This window comes from Zeus faber (genome assembly GCF_960531495.2).
Source record: "Zeus faber genome assembly, chromosome: 2".
Taxonomy (NCBI): Eukaryota; Metazoa; Chordata; class Actinopteri; order Zeiformes; family Zeidae; genus Zeus; species Zeus faber.
Window position 1 is genome coordinate 18,701,515 of NC_137189.1, and position 22,472 is coordinate 18,723,986.

The window sequence follows — 22,472 nt, forward strand, 5'->3', positions numbered from 1 at the left end:
TCGAAGCGTCTGACGTCGCTGTCACGTGGTAGGACGTAAGCCTCGACGCGCCACACTGTTGACACCCTGCGCGCTTTACGGGGCGAAACAAATGTCGATGCGTCGGTACCGAGCGTCCCGGCCCCAGAAAGGCGTGTAGTTACTTTGCTTATACAAGGGTTATTGTCAATTAAGTATCGGACGTTCGTGGGATCATAGTTTTGATTAAGTTTTGTTACCAGTCGGACCGGCTACGGAAGCCCATCGGTGCGAGCGTTTGTGCTAGTTAGTGCTAACGTTAGCGACTAGCATTTTTGTTAGTAGTGGGGAAATAACCGAACAAGAGTAAACGGACATATCTAAAGTAGAATTATTTAACGTTTGGTAACATGAGCCGAGCCGAAACCAGCCTTTAGCGAAATAAGTTACTTAGCGAACTTAAAGTAAGTTGTAACCTCTTCGCATCACAACAAGCTGTGGTTGTTTACTAAATACTCTACGGACGAGTTCGTTGTGTTTGGTTCTTGTGGTTATTTATTAGTGTTTATTGTTTTTTTTGTTTGTTTTTGTGTATTGCCATTTTTTTACTTTTACTTTACTGTATTGCCTGTTGGTTTGTTGTGTGCTGCTGTAACGCTGCAATTTGCCTCCGGGGATGAATACAGTATTTATCTATCTATCTATCTCTGTTCCCTTTTGAGGTCGGTCTGATACGTTCACGAGATGTCCTTTCCTCCTCATCTGAACCGGCCCCTGCTGCCCCCTCCAGGGATGCCTCCTCACTATGCTGGCTTCCCCACAGGTAGGCCCACACACAGTCACTCAGCAATTGCAACAAACGCATAATCTGTGTATTTATCTATTTAAATGTATTTATCTATACCCCACAGGAGGCCCGATGATCCCTGTTCACATGGGCATCATGGCGCCTGCCGTCCTGCTGCAGACCTCCGTACCGCTGCTCAGAAATCCTGTAGCCATGGCCCCGAGGAAGGAGCTCGTTCCTGTCCGAGCCAAGGAGAACGGCGAGAGCAGCGGCCCCACCACTACAGTGTTTGTTGGAAACATTTCGGAGAAGGCTTCGGATATGCTTATCAGACAATTGCTGGCGGTAAGAGATAGCTGAGAGTGTTAAATAGTTTAAAGTTGTTCAATCGTCTAATCCATATTCATCAGGCACTTCTAATGTCTATCTTGGTTGATTTTATATCAACTTCCATAGCGGTTATGGTATCTACAAGTACCCTATCAAATATCTTATGGACTATTTTGTTCAGATGGTAGCATTTGAAAATAAAATCTGTGTCACATTGGTCTGGGAAATTGCATGAAATATCAGGAGTGAAGTCTTTAGAATTTATAAAAATAAGAATCAGTTAACACAGAACCTTCTAGACTGTATTATTTTGTGAAATCCCATCAACCTTTTCTTTCTTGTACCAAAATTGTAGAAATGTGGAATTGTGGGAAATGGAAGCTGGAAGCGTGTCCAAGGAGCCTCCGGCAAGCTCCAAGGTATGTCTAAATACAAACAATACATTAAATGATTGTGACGGCCCTAGTTTAATATTTAATTCAAATGCAAAATGCAAAAATCTTACAGAAATCTTTTTTAAACTCTCTTCTTAAAACTTTCTTTAACCTTCTTTGCAGTGTCTCTCCTCCATCTTTGTTAATGTACCTCCCTAGATACGTTCACATGCATCTGCAGAGAAGCAGTGTTTCTGTCTATACATATTTCTGTCTGATTCCTGTGATTCCGCGGCAGCCTTCGGGTTTTGTGAGTACAAGGAGCCAGAGTCGACACTGCGGGCCTTGCGACTACTCCATGAACTGCCGATCGGAGACAAGAATCTGCTGGTGAAGGTGGACGCCAAGACCAAAGCCCAGCTGGACGAGTGGAAGGCCAAAAAGAAGACTGCTGATGGGGTGAGATGCCATTTGGGCATTAAAAGGAACATTTAGCAATAGTTTTTAGTCATTCAATGAACTCTATAAAACACAAAATGAATTCAAAGTGAAATATTCACATATTATATGACAAACCTTTATTTGAGGTGAATGGGTTTTTTTTTTTTGTAACTTTTTATATATATATATAGTATAGTATATTATATATATATATAGTATATAGTAACTTTGTATATAGTCATGGAAGTTACATCACAAATACTGTATTACAGAATAAAAGATGTTTTGTCACAATTTTGGTATTTTCAGATTTTGGTTCCCCATCCATACAGTATGTTTTAATAAAATATAAGAACATTATTTTTAATTAAAATATGATCATTTATTTGTGTCCGTCAGTTTTGCTTTCCCCTGTCACACCAACTTATTTTCCTTCCAAAACTAATTAACTGTTGCTTTAAGTGACATCAAAAGAGGAAGTGACCAGTGATCATTTAAGCCTTCAGATCAGTTAATTTCAAAACCTGTTCAATTTTGATATTCTTTGTTACGGATAATTTGATGTTTTATAATGTTTGATGGGGTCTGTCAAACATGACTTTTCCACTCGTCCCTGATAATAGAGAGAGAAAACTGTTTTTAAATAAATGATTTGTGATGTTCATGTTATTTACTGCTAATTAATTTAATATTGTATATTTTTTGTGTGGGGACCATTTTAAAATTAAATGTTCCACCCCATCCCAACCCCCGTCACAAATAATGCATGCGTAATGGATGGTAGAAATAAGGCTTTTGTGCCTAAATTGGGGGGAAAAGAAAATTCTGTGATGTTTAACATGTATATTGAATGATGAAATGTAAAAAAAAAAAGACAAAACAAACACAAACATACAAATTCTGAAAATAGGCCAAATGGCACCCACATAATGGAATAACGTAACAAGTCAGTTTTATCATAATTGTCTTGTTCTTTGTGTTTTCTTACAGAAGGCGGAGGCTGAAGATGCGGACGAGGAGCTCGATGAGGAGACAAAGAAGCGCGACCAGATGGCGAAGGGCGCCATCGACGGTTTGCTCAAGGAGCATGCCAGCGAGCTCAACGCCCCATCACAGGAAGACGGCGCCCACCGACGCAAGAGACGGAAGGAAAAAAAAGAAGAGGTACCCTCATCCCCCTTTTCTTACTCTTCACATGAAATAAATGTGCTATTCTGGGATCCAGGGTTCTTACCAGGTCATTGATGTCTCATCGTCAGAAATGTGTGTATTGGAATACCTTGAAAAAAGCCCCCTTTTTGCTGTGGCGCTTAAAAAGTCCTTGGAAAAACGCAATTATTGAAAACTTGTGTTTTCCCCCTGGTTTTGTAATTCAATTTTGACGTAATTTTCCAGAATCACTTTTATGACAGATTATGCCAGGGAAATGTACATTTAATCCAGCATGGTTGGAAATAGACACTTATAATTATAGATCACAATGAGATTAATAATAGATATGGATATATATACACAGATCACCACAACATTTAATCCACTGACGGGTAAAGTGAATAACATTGCACATCTTGTTCCAACGGCACCTGTCAAGAGGTGGGATATACCGTATTTCCTCAAATAGTGACCGGGGAATTTATTAACCTCAGCTGCAGAGGGTATCAGGCCTTTATTGGAAGCAGGCTTATATTAGAGGCAACCATTTATATCAAATTTGTAAGTCTAGTAAGTATATGTGATCATATTTTAGTATGAATTTCAAATCAAACTTTCGTCTGGGTGCCATGCCATGCAAATACATTATTAGAGGTTTTTATTTTATGACCACTTTATATTTGAGGAAATACAGTACTTGTATTTTCATCATCTGCAGTTTCTTCACAGACAGTTGGTATTAATTCCTCTTTATTCTGAACGATTTGTTTGAGTTAATCTGATGGGGTGCAGTTCTAATTCTACTGAAGCCCAACATGGCGTAGAGGTTGGCTGCAAAATTTAACAGGTTGTTTCAGGACATGTTTTCTGAAATAGACAGCTTACAAAAACACTGAATGAGTTGTCTTTTTTCACAGTTTGTGTGTTAGTATTTGTCAGAGTATTGGGTCTCTGATGGGCCCATCAGAGACCCAAATGTATGTGCACAAGCACTGAAAAAGTGAGTTTTGCTGAATAGATCCCCTTTAATAAAGATCACATTAAAAATGTTGTATATTTGTTTTGCGTGAAGTCCTTGAGAATTAAAAAATAGTGCAAAGAAAAGTCCTTGGATTTAATTTTGTAATACAGAATGAACCCCTGGGGATCTACACTCATGCCCTTTCACCCTTTTCCATCTATAGGAGGACATAAATGCTATCGACATGGAGGAGGACAAAAGAGACCTTATTTCCAGAGAGATCAGTAAATTCCGCGACACCCACAAGGTACAATAGCTTCTTTGATGCATGCTCACTGATGTTCCAGGGTTTGTTTTTTTTGGTCCGCAGCCGCTCACATAGTGCATTACTGTAGTTGTCTATTCATACACAGTGGTAGCTGGCAACCCAAACGTAACCGTGTCTGGCTAAGATGAAAAGCGGGCCCCAATTTAGACACCATATCTCCACCTGCACACATTTTCAAAGCCGACTCACGTTATTTTTCTAATGTCATCTTTCTTTTGCGCTGACATAAGCCATAGGACACATTGTTAGTAACAAAAAGGAAATAAATAAAAAAGCACTGATTTAACATCGCCTTAGTCGACCTACCTAGATCCATTATTCATTCATCACACAAGAATGCATGGAGACGATGTGAAGTTACCTCGCAGCTAATCTATTCATTAAACCCCGCAAATATGATAGTGATCATATGGTGACTAAAGCAAGATGAATCTCAGAGCTTTGGGAAAAGGTTACGAGGATAGGATGTAAGTATCAGCCTTTATTTACTCTTTCCAAACACCGGGCGCCCCCCTCTTGAGGGCTTGCACACGGGGGCAACTTGCAGAGGCTCTCTGGGCGTTTTTTCTTTTGTCTTTTTTTTTATTTTAATTTTAATTTTTTTAATTTTTATTAATTTTTTGTCGTCTCTGGGGACATTTTTTGAGCTTTTCAGCCACTCGATCATTTGTCTTTTTTCTCTCCAATGACAAACTGGGGAGCCGGTAGAGCAAAGTGAACCTGTGCAGGTCCTCCGTAAACCGATGGTCTGTCTTATTTGTTAATGTCAATAACCACTGTCCAATGACTTGGGCTGTAGCCACTGGGGGAGGGGGGGGGGCGTCCTTTCCACAGCAGCACAGAGTTCTGAAGACCCTCAAGGTACGTGGCCCCTGTGTGTCTGTCTGTCCGTCTGTCTGGGATTTTTCTTTTTCTTTCTCTCTTCCTCCTTTCTCACCGTCCTTACCTCTCATCACGCCAGGGCATCAGGGACACGTACGACTCAAAGTGACCTGTACACTTTGAACTCCTTCCAGAAGTCCGGAAGAAGGTCGTGGAGGAAAAAAAAAAAAAAAAGAAGCAGCAGCATACAATATTTTAAGAATGAACAGAATCGTTCTTCCTCTTTCTCTGGATGATTAAGTACGGTACTTAAATGTTAGTGTTTTGGATCTGTATGTTTATTACTGCTAGGGAAGGATCTGACTATTCCGACCCAAAGAGTCACTATTTAATTCAATATAGATTCAATCAGATATCGATGAAGTGTCTCATGGTTCGATTCTACATTTTAGACATAATGACAATTTCATTATAGCATCTAAAGTGCACAACAAAAATATTTCACCAAACAAATTATGTCTAATGCAGAAATTAAATATTTATATTAATTTTTGACCATAGTGGTATTCATTGTGAATTAAATCAATTCAGAAATTGAAACGATACAATTTAATTTTAGATTTTTTTAAATTTAATCCAGAGTATGTATTTTAAAAGTGGAACAATCACTCCAAAAAATCCTCACCGCTCTTAATTTCTTCTTCTAAAGTCTTAATTTGGTCACTTACAACCGTGATGTACGCTTTTAGAACATCAAGTCGCAGCTGTTGAGTGGTAAGTAAATGGCGAAAGATTTGAAAATGAATCCTTAGGTGTCTTAAAGTCTTAATATTTGACACATCCTCCCCACACATCAAACTGATTCATCCTATTTCCTTTCTCTTAACGTCCTCCGTCACTGTTCTCATGTTGTCGTCGTCCTAATCTGCGCTACAAACAAGGCTTGAACATTTATTTATTTATTTATTTAGAGCTTATTCTGCTGTCTAGATTTCCGTTGACATCTGTGTGGCATCTTCAACCCCCAAAATGCAATTAATGACTTCAACTCATTGACATCACTTGACACAATGTGCTTCACTTCTCATCCTTTCGGCCGTCAGGTTTGGTGGTTTGAATCCCCGTAGAAAATGGACGATGTGTAGGGCATTCTGTAAAGCCTTGTGTGTAGTTCCCGTGATGCTGAGAGTTGTTGTGCATGTGTCTGAGTGAAGGCCGACCCGGGGCTCCCTTCCGCAAAGGGGTAAGACAGCTTCTAATCATCTACTATACCTGTACAGAAAATGATCTCTGCCTTCTGCTGTTTAGCACTATGAAAGTAAAGGTTGTTTGTGTTGTTACTGCTCCTGAAGCCAGAAAGAAAGAGAATCTCATAACGTTTCTCCCTTGTATACTGTGTAGCTTTAAAAGGCCTGTAGGGGGCAGCGAAGGGCTGGTGTCCGTAGTCCAACACCTGTAAGTCACAAACCAGTAGTTGAACAAAAAGATGGATCTGCTTTTTGTTTGTTTGTTTGTTTATTTATTTATTTATTTATTTATTATAAATTAAAAAAAAAAAAAAAAGTTTTTTTGCTTTTTTCCATTTGTTTTCCCCTTGTGCCAAGAGGATGACCCTTAAGGGGAGAGAAAAAGCGTTTTAGGACTAGGAAAGTAGTTTCCAGTAGCTGACTAACACAGAACTCCTGAAGGGAATTTACTCCTCCTTATCGCTTATTAACCACCATAGAACAACCTCCCAAACCTCAATCAGGGTTATTGCCAGGTTCTTGAGGTGCTTGATGTGTTTGAATTTTGTCCACGGAAATTGAAGTACTGGAATAAATAGCCCCTTTTGTGCTGAAGTGCTTGACAAGTATTTGAATAATAAGTTATCATTGAAAAGTTGTGATGGTTTTGTTATTCAAATCATAATGTAATAAAAATGTTCCAGAATCACTTTTACAACATGATGATGCCAGGGGAATGTAAATGTAATCCTGCATGTTTGGAAATTACACTTATTATAGTAAATGACAATGAGAAATGACAATGAGATTAATAGGTCATATAGATAATAGATATACTAATATAAATAGTGGACAATGAGATTAAGATTATATTAAGGTCTTGAATTTCATTTTGTAATGCCAAAATGAACCCTGCTCAATTCACGTGATATACTATCTTGAGGTTCACGACTGTGATTCGGAACTTTTAAAACGGCCAAACGGAACCCCCTTGCTCTGTCCCCAGAGTCTGGAAACCTCCCGAAGACCCCCACCCCCCACCCCCCAGAGAGGCTAGCGCTGAGACCCCTCTTCTGTTTTGGCTCCGCAGAAGCTGGAGGAGGAGAAGGACAAGCGCGAGAAGGAGCGGCATGAGTTTGAGCAGGAGAGGAGGGATCGCGAGGAGGAGCGCAAGCGGCGGGACCGTGAGAGAGAGAAGGAGAGAGAGAGGGACAAGGACAAGGACCAGGACAAGGACAAGGACAAGGACCGGGACAAGGACAAGGACCGGGACAAGGACCGGGACAAGGACCGGGACAAGGACCGGGACAAGGACCGGGACAAGGGCCGGGACAAGGACTCCCGGGGACACAAGATCCGCGAGAGGGAACGAGAGAGGGAGCGCAGTGGCTCCAGGTGAGAGGAGGAAGAAAAAAACCAAAACAAATATATGAAATTATAGAAGGGATGGGGGTCCAATATTTTGGGAATCACCACCTTATGTCGATGATAGTTACAAAATAAGAAAAAGAATGACAAATAACAGTTTTCAGACATATCAAATAGAATATCCTTCATAGTGTAGTAAGTAAGTAATGTAGTCATGGGAGCATTATAATCAATACGCCCTGTAATTGATTTAAAAAAAAAACAAAAAAAAAACAACAACTTTGAAATATTTCTGAGAACAATTGGGAGAGGAATACGTTGAAAGTGTGGTGTGTGATTATTCCATGATGCTGGTCCTCTGTGATAAAACTAAAATTGTTCTTAAAGTCCTGTTGTAAAATAATATAAAAATAAGAACCCATTATTAGAGATCAAGTATTGTAGGGGTGCATTTGTAAATTTGTGCAAAAGAAGTTAACAGAATTTGGGAGTGAATTATAGTGCATTTGTAAACAAAAAAATTCTGTTATTTATTAATGTTAGATAGATCATTTGAATTGAGACTTACAATAATGGTGAAAGAACATTTGACAAAAAAAATGGGTTTTCCGACTTGGACCCAGACACTATTTTCCCAAAATTCCCAGATGGATTAATAATCATTTACATTTACATTTAGTCATTTGGCAGACGCTTTATCCAAAGCGACTTACAAGGGAGAATAACATTCAAGCTACATTGCGACAGAGATTAGTGTAACAACAACATTAGTGTAACAATAAATACTGCTAGGTAGTGCTAAGTAATTGTAGGTTAGGACAGGAGGTACTCACTGAAGAGCTGGGTCTTCAAATGCTTCTTAAAGACAGAGAGGGAGGTCCCTGCTCTGGTCATTTTTGGCAGCTCGTTCCACCAACGTGGAACTACAAATGAGAATAGCCTGGATTGCCGTGGCTGTACGGCCGGCAGAGCCAGGCGACGCTCATTTGATGAGCGCAGCATCCGGGGGCAACATGTGCTCTTTACAAGAGCATTTGAGAAGGCGGGAGCATTCCCAGCAATCACTCTGTAGGCCAGCATAAGAGCCTTGAACTTGATGCGGGCGGCTACAGGTAACCAGTGGAGCTCGATGAGCAGTGGAGTGACATGTGCCCTCTTTGGCTGGTTGAACACCAGTCGCGCCGCCGCATTCTGTATCATCTGTAGTGGCTTCACCGCACAGGCCGGCAAGCCTGTTAAGAGGGCGTTGCAGTAGTCGAGACGGGACATCACCAAGGTTTGTACCAGCAGTTGAGTGGCATATTGGGTCAGGTACGGCCTGGCTTTTCGGATGTTGAGTAGTGCGAAGCGGCAGGACCGGGAGACGGCGGCAACATGGTCCGAGAATGTCAGTTGGTCATCGAAAATGACACCAAGATTCCTTGTAGCCTTGGTAGGAACAAGGGCTAGAGAGTCGATTTTAATATCAATGTTGTGATAAATACCTTGTTTGGGCGGGAAGACCAGCAGTTCCGTTTTCGCCAGATTTGGTTGAAGATGATAATCCTTCATCCATGTGGATATGTCAGCGAGACAATCCGAGATCCGCGTCGAGATAGTAGGGTCGTCTGGCGGGAAGGACAGATAGAGTTGAGTATCATCCGCATAGCAGTGATATGAAAAGCCATGTGAGCGGATGATCGGGCCCAGTGAGGTGGTGTATATGGCAAAGAGGAGGGGTCCTAGCACCGAGCCTTGGGGCACCCCTGTGGTGAGGTTGTGAGGCACAGACAGCTGGCCTCGCCATGTCACACTGAACGAGCGCCCGGTGAGGTAAGATTCGAACCAGGAAAGTGCACTGCAAGAGATGCCCATACTTGAGAGTATGGACAGGAGTATGCTGTGATTGACAGTGTCAAAAGCAGCTCATAAGTAGCAGAATGAGAACCGAGGATTTGGCAGCAGCTCTAGCAGTTTTTAAGGCCTCTGTCACAGACAACAGGGCTGTTTCGGTGGAGTGACCACTTTTGAAGCCAGATTGAAGTGTATCAAGAAGGTTGTTTCTTGACAGGTACTCTGTTACCTGTCTAGAGACCGCCCTCTCTAAGGTTTTGGAAAGGAATGGGAGGAGAGAGATTGATTGGGATCGAGTGAAGGTTTTTTGAGCAGTGGTGCGACCCGAGCCGCTTTGAAAGCGGAAGGGAAAGTGCCGGAAGTTAGGGAAGAATTAATCATATGTGTGATTGCCGGGGTGATAGTCGGTGATATGGCTGATAATGTCTTATCTTATCTTAAAATGGAGGATCTTTTCTGTGTCGGTACAGGGAGAGGAGTCGCGACCGAGAGAAGGAAAAGAAGCGCGAGCAGGAGGATGAGGAGGAGGTGTACGGGCGCAGGAAGCTGGAGCGGAAGCTGAGAGACAAGGAGGCCGCTTATCAGGAGGTAAATGTCACCGACAGCAATCCCCAAAATATCGTCAAGTTCTCTATCGAGGTGCGACGTGACGCTTGTTCTCGGTCCGCAGCGGCTGAAGAGCTGGGAGCTCCGGGAGAGGAAGAAGGCGCGGGACCACGCCAAAGAGGCCGGGAGGGAGGACGAGCGACGCAGAGAAACGGTAACCAGATAGGGAACAGTTGTCATGGCGATATAAGATGGTGTCTGCTCTCCCAGTCCTTAAAATGTCTTCAGTTAATTTCAACACCAACACTTAAACTGATTTTATTGGTCCACAAATTTCTGATGTAAAATCCTAAGCCCCTCCCCGCTGAAGCTAATACTTACCATCATACTAACCTGTCATCTTTAAAAAGTATTACATTTGACTCTCCATGTGTATAGAGTAGTGGGAAAACTATCTACTGTGATTCTCAAGGAAAGTGGACGAGAACCTCATAGAAAGCTCAATTGCAAAGCATCTGGTGGGATTTAATTTGCCGAGTTTGAAGTCTGCCTCTGGTGTTGTACGTCCACCTGTTTGAACAAAAAACTCTTCTCTCATCCTGTTCGTATCGTCATGATGAACACTGCTGCAGGTCAAAGAGGGCAAGCGTCTGAAGGAGTTCCTTGAAGATTATGATGACCGCGACGACCTTAAATTCTACAGGTGAACACCGCGACGACATTGTCCACAGGCACACAACTCAGTATCGTGTCGATGACGACAAGCAATCCATATGTTTCTCAGTGTTGGGTGGGTTTCACTCGTCCCACAAATCTGCTTTAAACGGCAGTGTTGATATATATATATTTTTTTTTCCCCACCACATCAGGGTTTACCCTTGTGTTCTCTTTAAGGTGGTCACTTTCTTTTCTTGAAAGTATCTTTTTTTTTTTTTTACTGGGAAATGTAAAATATGGCAGGCATGAAAGAGTGAAATGGAAATGCAGAAAAATAATGCAAAGGTGAAAAGGGATATTAGAACAGAAGGAAGTGGATGAACAAGTAAAGTATGACTTCCACTGATTGATTGATCGATTTATTTATTTATTTATTTATTTATTTATTTATTTTTTAGGTTGAGATGTATCCTCTTTGTCAATGTTCATTCACATCAACAGATTAATGCCCACAACTAGCTCCGCTGCTTACCTTAACTTGTTGCGTGTGTCCGATCAGTGGACCGCGCCACCAACCGTGGAACAGCATATAGAGGAGCACATGCATAGAGAAAATACATTGAATGACCATTAATTATAAAGGGGTAGCTAAATAAAGTGTCAAAGATGGGAATTTTGAACAGAATAATCTTACGGATTTTCACTTTAAATTGCATGAGACACCCCCACCCCTCACACACACACACACATAGCCCATGCAGCTGCGGCCATTGTTTGTGAAGGCTGCTATTTGTGGTGCGACCCCTAGGGGCAGTGCACTGCAGAAGCGCCTCAGAGACAGAGAGAAGGAGATGGAGGTGGACGAGCGTGACAGGAAGAGAGAGAAGGAGGAGCTGGAGGAGATCAGACGGAGGCTGCTGGACGAAGGACACCCGGACCCTGACGCAGAGCTACGCAGAGTACGCTGTGTGTGTGTGTGTGTGTGTGTGTGTGTGTATGTATGTATGAGTGATGCCTTTATGAAGGTCACTTAAACAGCAGACCTCACTGCTTTGTTGTTGCCTGTGGTGAGATTGATTCTGTTTTCAGTATTAAAAAAAAAAAAAAAGAAGAAAAATCCCCATTGCGATAATGTGATTGGCTGTTAACCCTCCGCATCTCTGCCTCCTCATTGGTCCAGATGGAGGAGGAGGAGGAGCAGCGGCTGCAACAGCCCCCTGTCATTCATGAGCCAGAGCCGGGGGAGGAACAGGAGCGCAGCAGGGGCTCCGGGGAGCACCGGGGAGACCGGGGCCGAGAAAGGGCAGAGACCCTATGGCCGCAGGAGCGCCCCGCCCCATCGGACGACGAGGTGGAGGACGGGGAGGAGGAGGAGGACAACTTAGTCGGAGACCAACCGGAACCCAGACCCCGCCTGAAGCCCACCATGCGGCCCATCGTGGCGTCGACCTCGGCGTCCTCCACCAGCGGGAACGTGTCCCCCGACACACCGGCAGATGAGTCGCCTTGCGGCATCATCATCCCCCACGAAAACTCTCCCCCTGACGCCCTCCCCCAGGAGGAACACCGGCCCAAGATCGGTCTCAGTCTGAAACTGGGTGAGTTTGAGACGATCAGATCGGTCTAGAAAGGAGTGAATATTAACACCCGTTTGAGCATCTCAACCAAATATTTAAAAACATTTCTAACCTCCTGTTTTTACTACCACCAGGAGCCCCTGGCAGCCCTAGCCAGCCCAACGCGGCCAAGCGCAAGAAGCCAGCGGCGGACAGCGTCTTCAACAGGTTTGAGGAGGAGGCCGACGAGCTTCCCCGCAAGAGGAAGCTGGTGCCGCTGGACTACGATGATGACAAGAGCCTGGAGGTGGACGGCATGGCCGCCATCAAGGGCGCCAACACCGAGAAGCGCAAGCTCATCAAGAGCCTGATCGAGAAGATCCCCACGGCCAAGCCTGAGCTGTTCTCCTACCCCCTGGACTGGGCCATGGTGGACACGGTAAGGACCCGCATGCACCACGGCTTTACACAACCCACCGTTCACACTCTGAACACAGAGCCTTGTCTTTCTTTCTAGACGCTGATGGAGCGCCGTGTTCGGCCCTGGATCAACAAGAAGATCATTGAGTACATCGGGGAGGAGGAGCCGACGTTGGTGGACTTTGTCTGCTCCAAGGTATTCGTCGGCCGATGAAATTTGGGCTGGGAAGGGGGACGGGGAATGTCAAAAAGCTGTTGACGTGTTCTGTGGCCCTTTTTCTGCAGGTGATGGCTAACGGCACACCGCAGGGCATCTTGGATGACGTTGCCATGGTGAGTAACCTCAAGGAGATGCACCTTGACAAGCCTGGTTGCTAGGCCGACTGTAAATGCCCACACTCGAGCTGAGCGATAAAGTGATGGTAATATCATGCTGGCATACGTAGACTTTCCGCTGTAAGCTCTAACCTCAACCTCCTGTTCCCGTTCAGGTGCTGGACGAAGAGGCCGAAGTCTTTATAGTCAAGATGTGGAGGCTGCTTATTTACGAAACGGAGGCCAAGAAGATTGGACTGGTGAAATAAAAACAATGCAAGCACTGGAAGAAGTGACATTGAAAACAAAAGCATAACGTAGAAAAAAAAATTCACCCAAAACGATGGAGGGGGGGAAAAAAAACAAAAAAAAAAAAACTTTAGTCAATAGACTCTTAATTGAAGATTGTAGTCGTTTTCATACGGGTCAGGTCTTGCACAGGCCGCTATGGTTTGCTCTGGTGTACATAGATAACCTCCGGCTGTCCAGATCGGATGTATTCACCCATTTCATTTTTTTACCTGAATGGGTTGGAGCCATTTCATTTGGGCTTTTATTGCCGTTCAGGTGATCAACTGAACCGACCGACTTAGGAGTAGGAAGTCTTCTACCAAATGTTGTGTTGCTCTAAGCCAATATGAAGATCAACGTGATAGAGGTTTCATGTACTTTTCTCAACGGGCCCCACGGCCCTGTCGTTCATACACTGGTTACTGGACAATCCCTGTGGCGGGGCAGACATACAGCTTTGGAGGTGAGGATTGGTTTAGTAGATGCAGAATATGGAATATGCACAACCAGGATGTGACCTTTCCCCAAAGTATCTTGTTTCTTATATCACCATGACTGAGAATCGTTTTAAGTGTCTACGGGACTCGACCCACAGTTAACTATCCTGCAGCTAAAAGAAAGCACATAAAGTATAACCGCTATCGTAAAACTAAGCTCTGAGGATTTAAAGTTGCTATCACACTCTTCCCTTGTTTTGTATTGGTGGACATTTGTTTTGAATAAAGTTGATTTTTTTTTTATACATATAACCAGTTAAATTTACTTTTTGCAAAATGATAAGAAAACCATCTTTAATATCTACCCCAATGAGTTTGATCCTGAAAAGTCAGGTGAGTTGTCAAAAAGTAAATCTTGTCAAATCACTCAAACAAGAACACGTTTCAATCAAATTTTCCTGAACTTTATTGTGAACTAAACAAGAGAGATCCTGCCAGTAAAAACCCTCGAACTGGAAGGGGAACAGCACATGGTGTTGAGAAATGAGCATTTGGATACTGAAGACACTCTGCTCTTGAGCAAGAGATTCGATGAAGGCCACTGTTTGTAAACAGCTTCTGCTTTTGTCTGGAAGAGCATTATCCTAATTAAAAACAAACTACTTTGATGGCGATGTTTAAGTTAGTAGTTTAGGACGGCAATTGCACATTTACCATCGTCCAACCCAAACTTTGTTCCTCCCAGATAAGTACTGTTTTTGCCAATTATCTATGAACTTCAGGTAAATGTTTGAATGGTAGAGCATGATGTCTGTTGGACTGCACTGACATGGCCATGAACATGGCCGCCTTTTGTTTTCCTGTCAGCCTCCCACTGGGTGGAGGAGGGGCTTGCCCCACTAGTCTTCTGCCTTGGCCTCCATCTCTTCAGCGTCGTCATCTCCATCCACCTCAGCGTTCTCCCGCTCTAACCTCTCCAGCTGCCGGGCAAGCTCTGTCTCGTCCGTGTCCGTCACCACCTTGGGCTGAGGGAGGCGAGGGGAAAGGCGTGGTTATGGAGGCAGAAGCAGAGAGCATCTTTGAGAAGGATCTTGGCATTGTGGTGTTATTACTCTCAGACGCCCTATTTTAGCCTTGTATTAACGTCAGTAATATGTCTCTAGCTCTCACACCAACCATTCCCTTAACCATGGCCTCTTACCTCCATTTGAATGTTGAAAACGCCCCTTTTCTCCTCAATCCTCTCTTTGATGGCAGTCATGGCCTGGTTGAGGACGGACAGGCCCTCTGTGCGCTCCAGAGTGGTCGTGGTCATCACGTAGCGTGGGGGGGCAATCAGGTTTATCTGCAAGGAAACCAGTCAAATGGCCGTATTTCGAACATCTCTTCTCAATTTAGAATAGAAGATCACTTATGGCGAGGTCTTCATTTCACCCACTGAAAGGAGGAGGTCTCACCTTGATGGGCATGGCCTCTGTGGAGCAGCCCAGTCCCGCCCTCAGAGCCTCCTTCACGGCGTCGATGCCCTCGTACCCGTAGCACGCCACCTCAATGTCTATGAAAAAGAAGACTTGTTACAATGTGATCAGCGGGTCCAAGACAACCGGGTACCAAAACCGCCCTTTGAGGAGTGATGGATGACATGCAGCTAGTAAGCGACTTTCAATATGGTGGTTGAAATTCTTAGGTGTGTGGCAAATCAGCAGCAAGCGTCGGTTCATTTCTAAGCAGCCTTTCAGTCCGTACACAGGGAAAGCGCCGTGCTTTCTGATTCCTACCCGCTCTGATCTTGACGGCCTGTGGAGTGAGTCGCCTGTTGATGTTGTCGATCAACACGTTCCTCTCTTCCTCTGTCAGGTCCAAGCCGTCCAGGATGGCGGGATCTCTGGATGAGACGGAGGAGGGTTAGAACAGACAGCTGGGTGCCAGGCTAAGTATAATGTACCAATTTCAATCATTTGCCTTCCAGACACTAATGGTGATCAAATCTGGAGTGTTTATGGAAGGCCGACGACTCGATTCGTGAAAGATTGATCTGAAAATTAAATAAGCCCTTTGTGCTTTGTTTAAGACGGATTCTATATGGAAAGCCTCCTGTCTCACAATCATATATAATAAAATACATATAAATGGAAAAGGATGAACACTAAGAATCCACAAATCTGTTTTTTTTTTTAATGCAAGTATTTTTAATTGAGGGAATTGACTCACTATGACGTACCATAATGTACCTGCACGTTTACTCATGTTTCCGTTAGTAGTAGTTTATAACTTTGTCTACTCCACTCCAGGATCAACCATATAAATGCAGAATAGAGGAGGGCGCTAATGCAACAGTACAGGATGCAAGCCACAGAAGCCCAAAAAGAAGAAAGACGCAAGTGGTAAAATCATGAAAATATATTGGATAGAGTAAAGAGGTACTGCTAAAAAGTGGGATGGGTCCAACGACAGCTGGCGGGAAGTGGCAGGAATAGTGGAATGGAGAGGGAAAAGGAAGACATCTGCACAGAATACAAGATAAGGTGGAATAACCAACATGGGGACAAACAGACACGTCAGGATTAAGGACTGGACATGACTAACAAACCACTGTTTATCCAAGAGTGGAACATGTTATCGTCTTTTCCAATTTACAAGTATTTATTGTAACATTACCCATTTGTGAATTGTCATCCAACACAGAATTCCTTCCATAATTCTGCACCTAGTCTCCTAAGCGGGCTGAGGTCCGGGACTAAGCCCCCACGCCACCCACGGTCCAATCGACCCCAAACTTTGCACGGGTCACGGGGGATGTGATGATGAGCCCTTTTAATAACGGCTGGAAAAGTTGCAGCTGTTTCAGCTCCACCTGCTCGATATAAGCGCCTACGTCTGGGTCAGCTCCCTCTCCTGCACTGGTAGCGTGGATTTTATGATAAAACAATCTTTTAATGTCCTTCCATATATTATTTGCATTGCATTTGTCTTTCAAATAAGAAAAATTAAAAAAAAAAGGTTCCCAGAGCTTTTCTCCTCCACTTTAGCCTGAGTACTTACGAGACGGCCTGTTTGAAGACGTCGTACGCTCCGTATCCCGGTCGCTTGTACTTCTCGTCAAACACCCAGGCCGTGCGCTGGAACAGGCTCTCCAGCTGCTCGTCCTTGCTGTACTCCAGCACCTCGGCCACGTGCCGGAGGATGCTGTACACCTGCGACACCACAACAGCCCACATTGACCGCTAATGCAGAGCTCATATATACACATTGCAGAGGTTGTGGCGAGTGAGGGATTGACACACCCATAATGCAACACAGGAGGGATAATCAAGCGCTGACATTGTGGTATAGAAATAAGACTCGGCCCAGTGGAAAGACTAAGAAAGGCCTTGTCCACATCAGCGTTTCTGTTATCCGGTACTTGCCGGTTCTTGACCGGGAAAATCTGTTGAAATCCAACATATCTCTTCCGTTATAATGTCCATGTCAATAATAAAGAATAATAAAGGATAAAAAAGTCTGCAGATCTGTTCATTTCCATGCTCGGCAAGTTACAACGGGAAGCCAATCAGTTTGGACGATCTAAAGCTGATCTGAAAGCTTCCCCTCTGACCAATCACGTTTGCCAATATAGAACTAAGCCCCGCCCCCTCCCCCGTGGACATGTTGCGCTTGTACAGTGTGGACACACACACGGGGCGGAGACAAAGCACAGCGTCCAGAAGAGAAGCAGAAAGATGATTGAATGACGCACCGTTGACAACAGGGTCACATACATCCATAGTTCGGCGTTTTTATGGATATTTAAGTTCCAACCCAAAGCAGATGGTAAATATTCATTGTGTAAAATATGTTTACGGGACGTCCCAACAAAGACAGACGACACCACAAACTTTATTTATTTAGACCTACTTGTCATATTTATTTGGTGTTTGATTTGATCAAAATTTTAATTTTGTGAAATGTTAGTTAAAGCGGCTGCACTTGGTACTTATTGTTCACAAATGTAAATTATTTGATTTCAAGTAGTAATATTAGTAATATTTATTTTTAAAATAGTGTTAACTGACTGGACTTATTTTATTTTGAATATTCAATAAAAAATATGATACATCTACATGCCTTGATGATGTCATTCTCTATATAGCCTGCTTATCAATTGGTTTTAAGCTCAATAAACACAATAACAATATAATATTTGACCATTTGTCCGGGAAATTGAAATCTTCCAGGGGACCTTGAACGGCACCAATTTTTTTTTCTAACGGAAACTCTGGTTCACACGTATGTGGATATTTCAGAGGACGCATTTTTCCACCTCGTTTTTTCCTCGTCAAAATCTCCGTCCACACGAGAACGCAAAAACGCTTCAAAGCGCTCACATAAGCATGCCAGCCCAGTACGGGGCGATACGGTCATAAAACACCACAGAGGTGACGAGTGTGCTGTTGAGCTTCTTTATAATATTCATACAGAACACTGTGTGGGCGAGATTCCCAAATTTTACACAATGGTTGCCGGCCATCGCCTGCAGGTTCCTGACATCAATGCTTTTAAGAAGTTCTGTTTCACCTGTCCACATGAAACACAGAAAACTGACTTTTAAACAATCCCTACCCTGGAAGGGGTTTTCCAAAAGCTTCGTTTAGAGTGACCTGAAAAATCGTGGAGGATGGACAGGAGGCCAAAGCGCAGAGAAAATATCCATATATGTGTGGACGAGGTCTAAATATCTGATTATCCTTTTTTTGGTACAGTAGAAGGGAACACCATGTTCGTATCAATGAATAATTTAGAAGCTTAACTCTGGCATTGCAAACATTAGATTGAGGGAAAGGCAATTTTTTTTGTAGAATTAAAGAGTGTAGAAAAAAAAAAAAGGTACCAACAAGTTTAAAAATGCCCCAACCCGTCGCTGCAAGTTTACTTACAGTTTTAGATTTGGTAAATTTATCTTCACACTTGATGGCCTCCTCCGGTGAAACTCTTCTTTTCGATAGATCAATATATCCTGAAGAGAGAGTGGACAGTATGTAGGAAATTAATCATCAAATCATTTAAGGGGCAAATTACTAACAATGAAACAGCTGCCAAACTGATGAGCCAGTAGCTTTAATGACGTCAACTAAGTCCTGCATTGCTGTCGAGAAAAAACACTGACACATTTACTTTGAGACACCAAATTCAAGTATTTCAGCTAGGAATGCAATGCATGCATGTAACAAGCATGATATAAAGTCCATCATCTGATCTATTGCTTATATATAATATATAGAACAATATATACATGAATGTTGGGTTCAATGTAAGGTAGTGAGACAACTAACATAATTCTATGTGCAAAAAAAGGAGAAAATATTGTCACTTCACTTGCCTCACTTATGGTTTATGTATGATACAGCACTTGATATCTGATATTTGTATTGAGGATATTTGCGATATGGATACCAGTGCCATATTTAAGCCTGACATCAGACCGATATCAGCTACAAGCAATGGCCCATCGCTCATATAACATAGTATTTTATCTTAGAATTATATCCTTAGAACGTGGACACTGATGCTTTATCATGTAAATGTTAAATACTTAACAATAAAATATCTAGACTGAATCTTTGCCAACAGATGTATCGTCATAGTTTAGTCTCTTAATACTTCGGCCAAAGTATTAGGCAAGGTTTAGCTGATAAATGTATTGACTCCATTCAGCAAACTCCTAAACACGAGCGGTGAATTTCAGGACCGAGTCATCCATGACCATCGCTTGTCTTCTGGCTCGTGTGTTGGGAGCGTTAAGCTTTGGTTCGGGGTTGATCCCCGGTGAATGGTGGCGCTCACCCTTCTCTTTGTCGACTCGGATGACCACCACACACTCGTTGCGGCCGATGCGAATGAGCTTGTTGATGGAGCGGATGCGCCGACGGGACAGCTCGCTCAGGAGGATCATGCCCTCGATGTTGTTGTACTCCAGCAGGCTGACGTAGGCACCCATCTCAGCGATGGACCGCACGTTCACCATCACCACGTCCTCCACCTCTGGGAAGCGGTGCTGGTAGAATCGACAACTGAGCCCAGGCATCGCTAAGGGACAAGGGGGGGGGGGGGGGGGGGTTTGTTTAGGCCGACAACTTCTCTGTTGTTGAATGTGAGTGAAAAATGATGCCAGATGGTTTACTTAGCGATGTTACCCAATGGCAGCGTCAGTCACAATCATTTGAGCTGCCCGCGATCATTTTGTAAAATCCTGGGATTTTACTATATGTTCCCATCCACATGTTTCCCCAATTTATGGGGGAATTCCGAGCCGCTGTTGCCATAAATAAAACGTGAATCAGGTGAGTTTTCATCAGTCGGTTTAAGACAAATGTCCTTAAATGGCTCTTGCTCCTGGGGCGGATGTGTGTATAATTAACATGATTATAATCTTAAACTATGAATAGTGAAATTAAATGACCAAGATAGGCGAATAAAATCATCAGCAGCAATTATTTAAATGGGGAATTAATAACGACCTAGAACTTCTTGGTGGTGACAGCCCCAGTTACAATGGCACAGCGCGATGCAGCTCAACCACAATCGCGTTTGAGAGCAACTTGAACGAACACGGGTGAATAAAGGAGAGAGGGGAGGAAAGAAAAGGAAAAAAAAAAAAAAAAAAAGCTAAAACCGACACAACACGGGCGGCTTGAATGGAATTAAAATCGCACACGAACGACAGAAACGCCGGAACGGGCTCGTTAGCCTCGCTAGCTCGTCCCACACGCACGGGCTGGATTCACACACATGCGGCACATGCCATGTCGGTGTTAGCATGTAGCCGATAGCATGCCCCGCCGCCACTCCCGGCGAACAGCCGCCTCATCCCCAACAACTTACCTGTGTCATACGGTCACAACCCAACGCACGCTGATACGATTTATTACAAATCTTCCGAAGTCCGAGCGGGTCCCTCGCAGCTCGTTTCGCAGACCTCGGCCCGTTAGCTCGAATTCATTGGCTGCGCTAATTTGTTTTTTTCCTGACCCGGAAGTGATCGGAGCCACTGATGCAAGACTCGCGAACGACCCGTTCACCGCGATTCGAATATTCCCCTCGCAAACGGAATATCTTTCAGGACGAAAGTAAAGTCCAAGGCCAAAGGGCGTCCGGCGCTATTCATATTTGGTGTGACTGATTTACACGTTCAAATCCCGCCCAAATAAATCGTTTTGGACGGACATATTCTTTTGTGTGATTTCACATTTCTCACACGACGCCCAAACTACACATTTCCAAGAGCGCTGAAATGGTTTATGGAGCCGCTTTTTTGTGGCCCTCGTTTTACGTCTTTCCTCCCGCGTTGAGGAGCCTCGAACCCCGCCCGAGCTGAACCCAGCGAATGACGACTTTGGGAATCGAACCGCCGCGAGGGAGTCGCAAGGACCGACTCCGAAAAACGGCATCGGACCCGTCCCCGCTGTGACACGCGCATGCGCACCGCGCCCCCCCCCCCCCCCCCCCCCCCCCGCGTTGGAGATCGAGTCACGTGACCGCGGGTGATCAGCTGACGGGAGAGACGCGACGTGACGGTCACGACGTTACGGCGTTAATATCTGTCACCGAACCCTCCCGGTACCGCAGCTACAGCCTAACGGACGGTGCGAAGCATTCGTCGGACGGTTCTTAACGGGCGGCCGGACGAACAAAGGACAAGATGTCAGGAAAAGAGCGGATCGACGTCTTCCCTTCTAGAATGTAAGCACCTGGTGTAATGGCGCCCCGTCGCCCTCGCCGAGTCTCCTGCAGCCGCCCGCTCGCCCGCCCGTGGTTCCCGGGCAGAGGCGCTGGTTCGGCTTCTCGGCAGAACGTTGCTGTTAAAGAGGAACAAGCTTCCTCCGTCATGTGATGTCTTTCCAAAGGTCGCCCAGAAGAAAGCGGTCAACAGGGACTCACTGCCTTCTATTTATTATTATTATTATTATTATTATTATTATTATTGTTCTTCTTCTTCTGACAGTTAATTTGTCAGGTTTATTTTCCGTTATCCCGCCATACTTTACTATGTTATTTTATGTGTCGTGTTGTTCTGTCTGTCTGTCTGTCTGTCTGTCTCTCGTTTGCTTTCTATCTATCTATCTACCTATCTATCTATCTACAGTAACTGTCTGTCTGTCCGTCTGTCTGTCTGTCTATTTATTTAGTTTGCTTACTATCTGTCTAGCTATCTACAGTATCTGTATGGCTGGCTGTCTGTCTGTCTGTCTGTCTATCTATCTACAGTGTCTGTTTATCTAACTATCTATATATCTACCTATCTATCTATCTACAGTAACTGTCTGTCTGTCTATTTATTTCGTTTGCTTACTATCTGTCTAGCTATATACAGTATCTGTATGGCTGTCTGTCTGTCTGTCTGTCTATCTATCTACAGTGTCTGTTTATCTATCTATCTATATATCTACCTATCTATCTATCTACAGTAACTGTCTGTCTGTCTGTCTATTTATTTCGTTTGCTTACTATCTGTCTAGCTATCTACAGTATCTGTATGGCTGGCTGTCTGTCTGTCTACAGTGTCTGTTTATCTGTCTGTCTGTCTGTCTAGTTTGCTATCTGTCTATTGATCCATCCATCAATCTATCGATCTATTGATGTATCTATCAATCACTCATTTTCAAATGTTTATTTCTCCACTTGCAGGGCTCAGAC

General features: G+C 43.8%; 3 protein-coding genes across 3 annotated transcripts in view; 2 read left to right on the forward strand and 1 right to left on the reverse strand.

Moving 5' to 3' along the window:
- Nucleotides 1–94: 94 nt before the first annotated feature.
- rbm25b (RNA binding motif protein 25b) lies at nucleotides 95–14,105 on the forward strand. Its single transcript, XM_079996928.1, has 17 exons — nucleotides 95–422; nucleotides 681–781; nucleotides 870–1,090; nucleotides 1,431–1,494; nucleotides 1,748–1,908; nucleotides 2,881–3,054; nucleotides 4,227–4,310; nucleotides 7,470–7,774; nucleotides 10,051–10,168; nucleotides 10,251–10,340; nucleotides 10,759–10,829; nucleotides 11,592–11,742; nucleotides 11,964–12,381; nucleotides 12,495–12,778; nucleotides 12,857–12,955; nucleotides 13,045–13,092; nucleotides 13,251–14,105. The coding sequence occupies exons 2-17, from the start codon at nucleotides 703–705 to the stop codon at nucleotides 13,341–13,343; spliced, it is 2,460 nt and encodes an 819-aa protein (XP_079853054.1). The 5' UTR covers nucleotides 95–422; nucleotides 681–702; the 3' UTR covers nucleotides 13,344–14,105.
- Nucleotides 14,106–14,253: 148 nt separating this feature from the next.
- Nucleotides 14,254–20,814, reverse strand: eif2s1b (eukaryotic translation initiation factor 2, subunit 1 alpha b). Its single transcript, XM_080021196.1, has 8 exons — nucleotides 20,661–20,814; nucleotides 19,623–19,865; nucleotides 18,716–18,795; nucleotides 16,845–16,996; nucleotides 15,581–15,687; nucleotides 15,260–15,357; nucleotides 15,004–15,147; nucleotides 14,254–14,827 (listed from the first exon to the last, which is right to left on the reverse strand). Exons 2-8 carry the CDS (start codon nucleotides 19,861–19,863, stop codon nucleotides 14,702–14,704), a joined length of 948 nt encoding a protein of 315 aa, XP_079877322.1. The 5' UTR covers nucleotides 19,864–19,865; nucleotides 20,661–20,814; the 3' UTR covers nucleotides 14,254–14,701.
- A 513-nt stretch (nucleotides 20,815–21,327) lies between these two features.
- atp6v1d (ATPase H+ transporting V1 subunit D) overlaps nucleotides 21,328–22,472 on the forward strand; it is a 6,419-nt gene continuing 5,274 nt past the window's right edge. The window contains exons 1-2 of the mRNA XM_079996561.1: nucleotides 21,328–21,518; nucleotides 22,464–22,472. The exon at nucleotides 22,464–22,472 is cut by the window's right edge and continues 109 nt beyond it. Coding sequence (XP_079852687.1) covers nucleotides 21,478–21,518; nucleotides 22,464–22,472 — 50 coding nt within the window. The 5' untranslated portion in view covers nucleotides 21,328–21,477. The remainder of the gene's footprint in view (nucleotides 21,519–22,463) is intronic.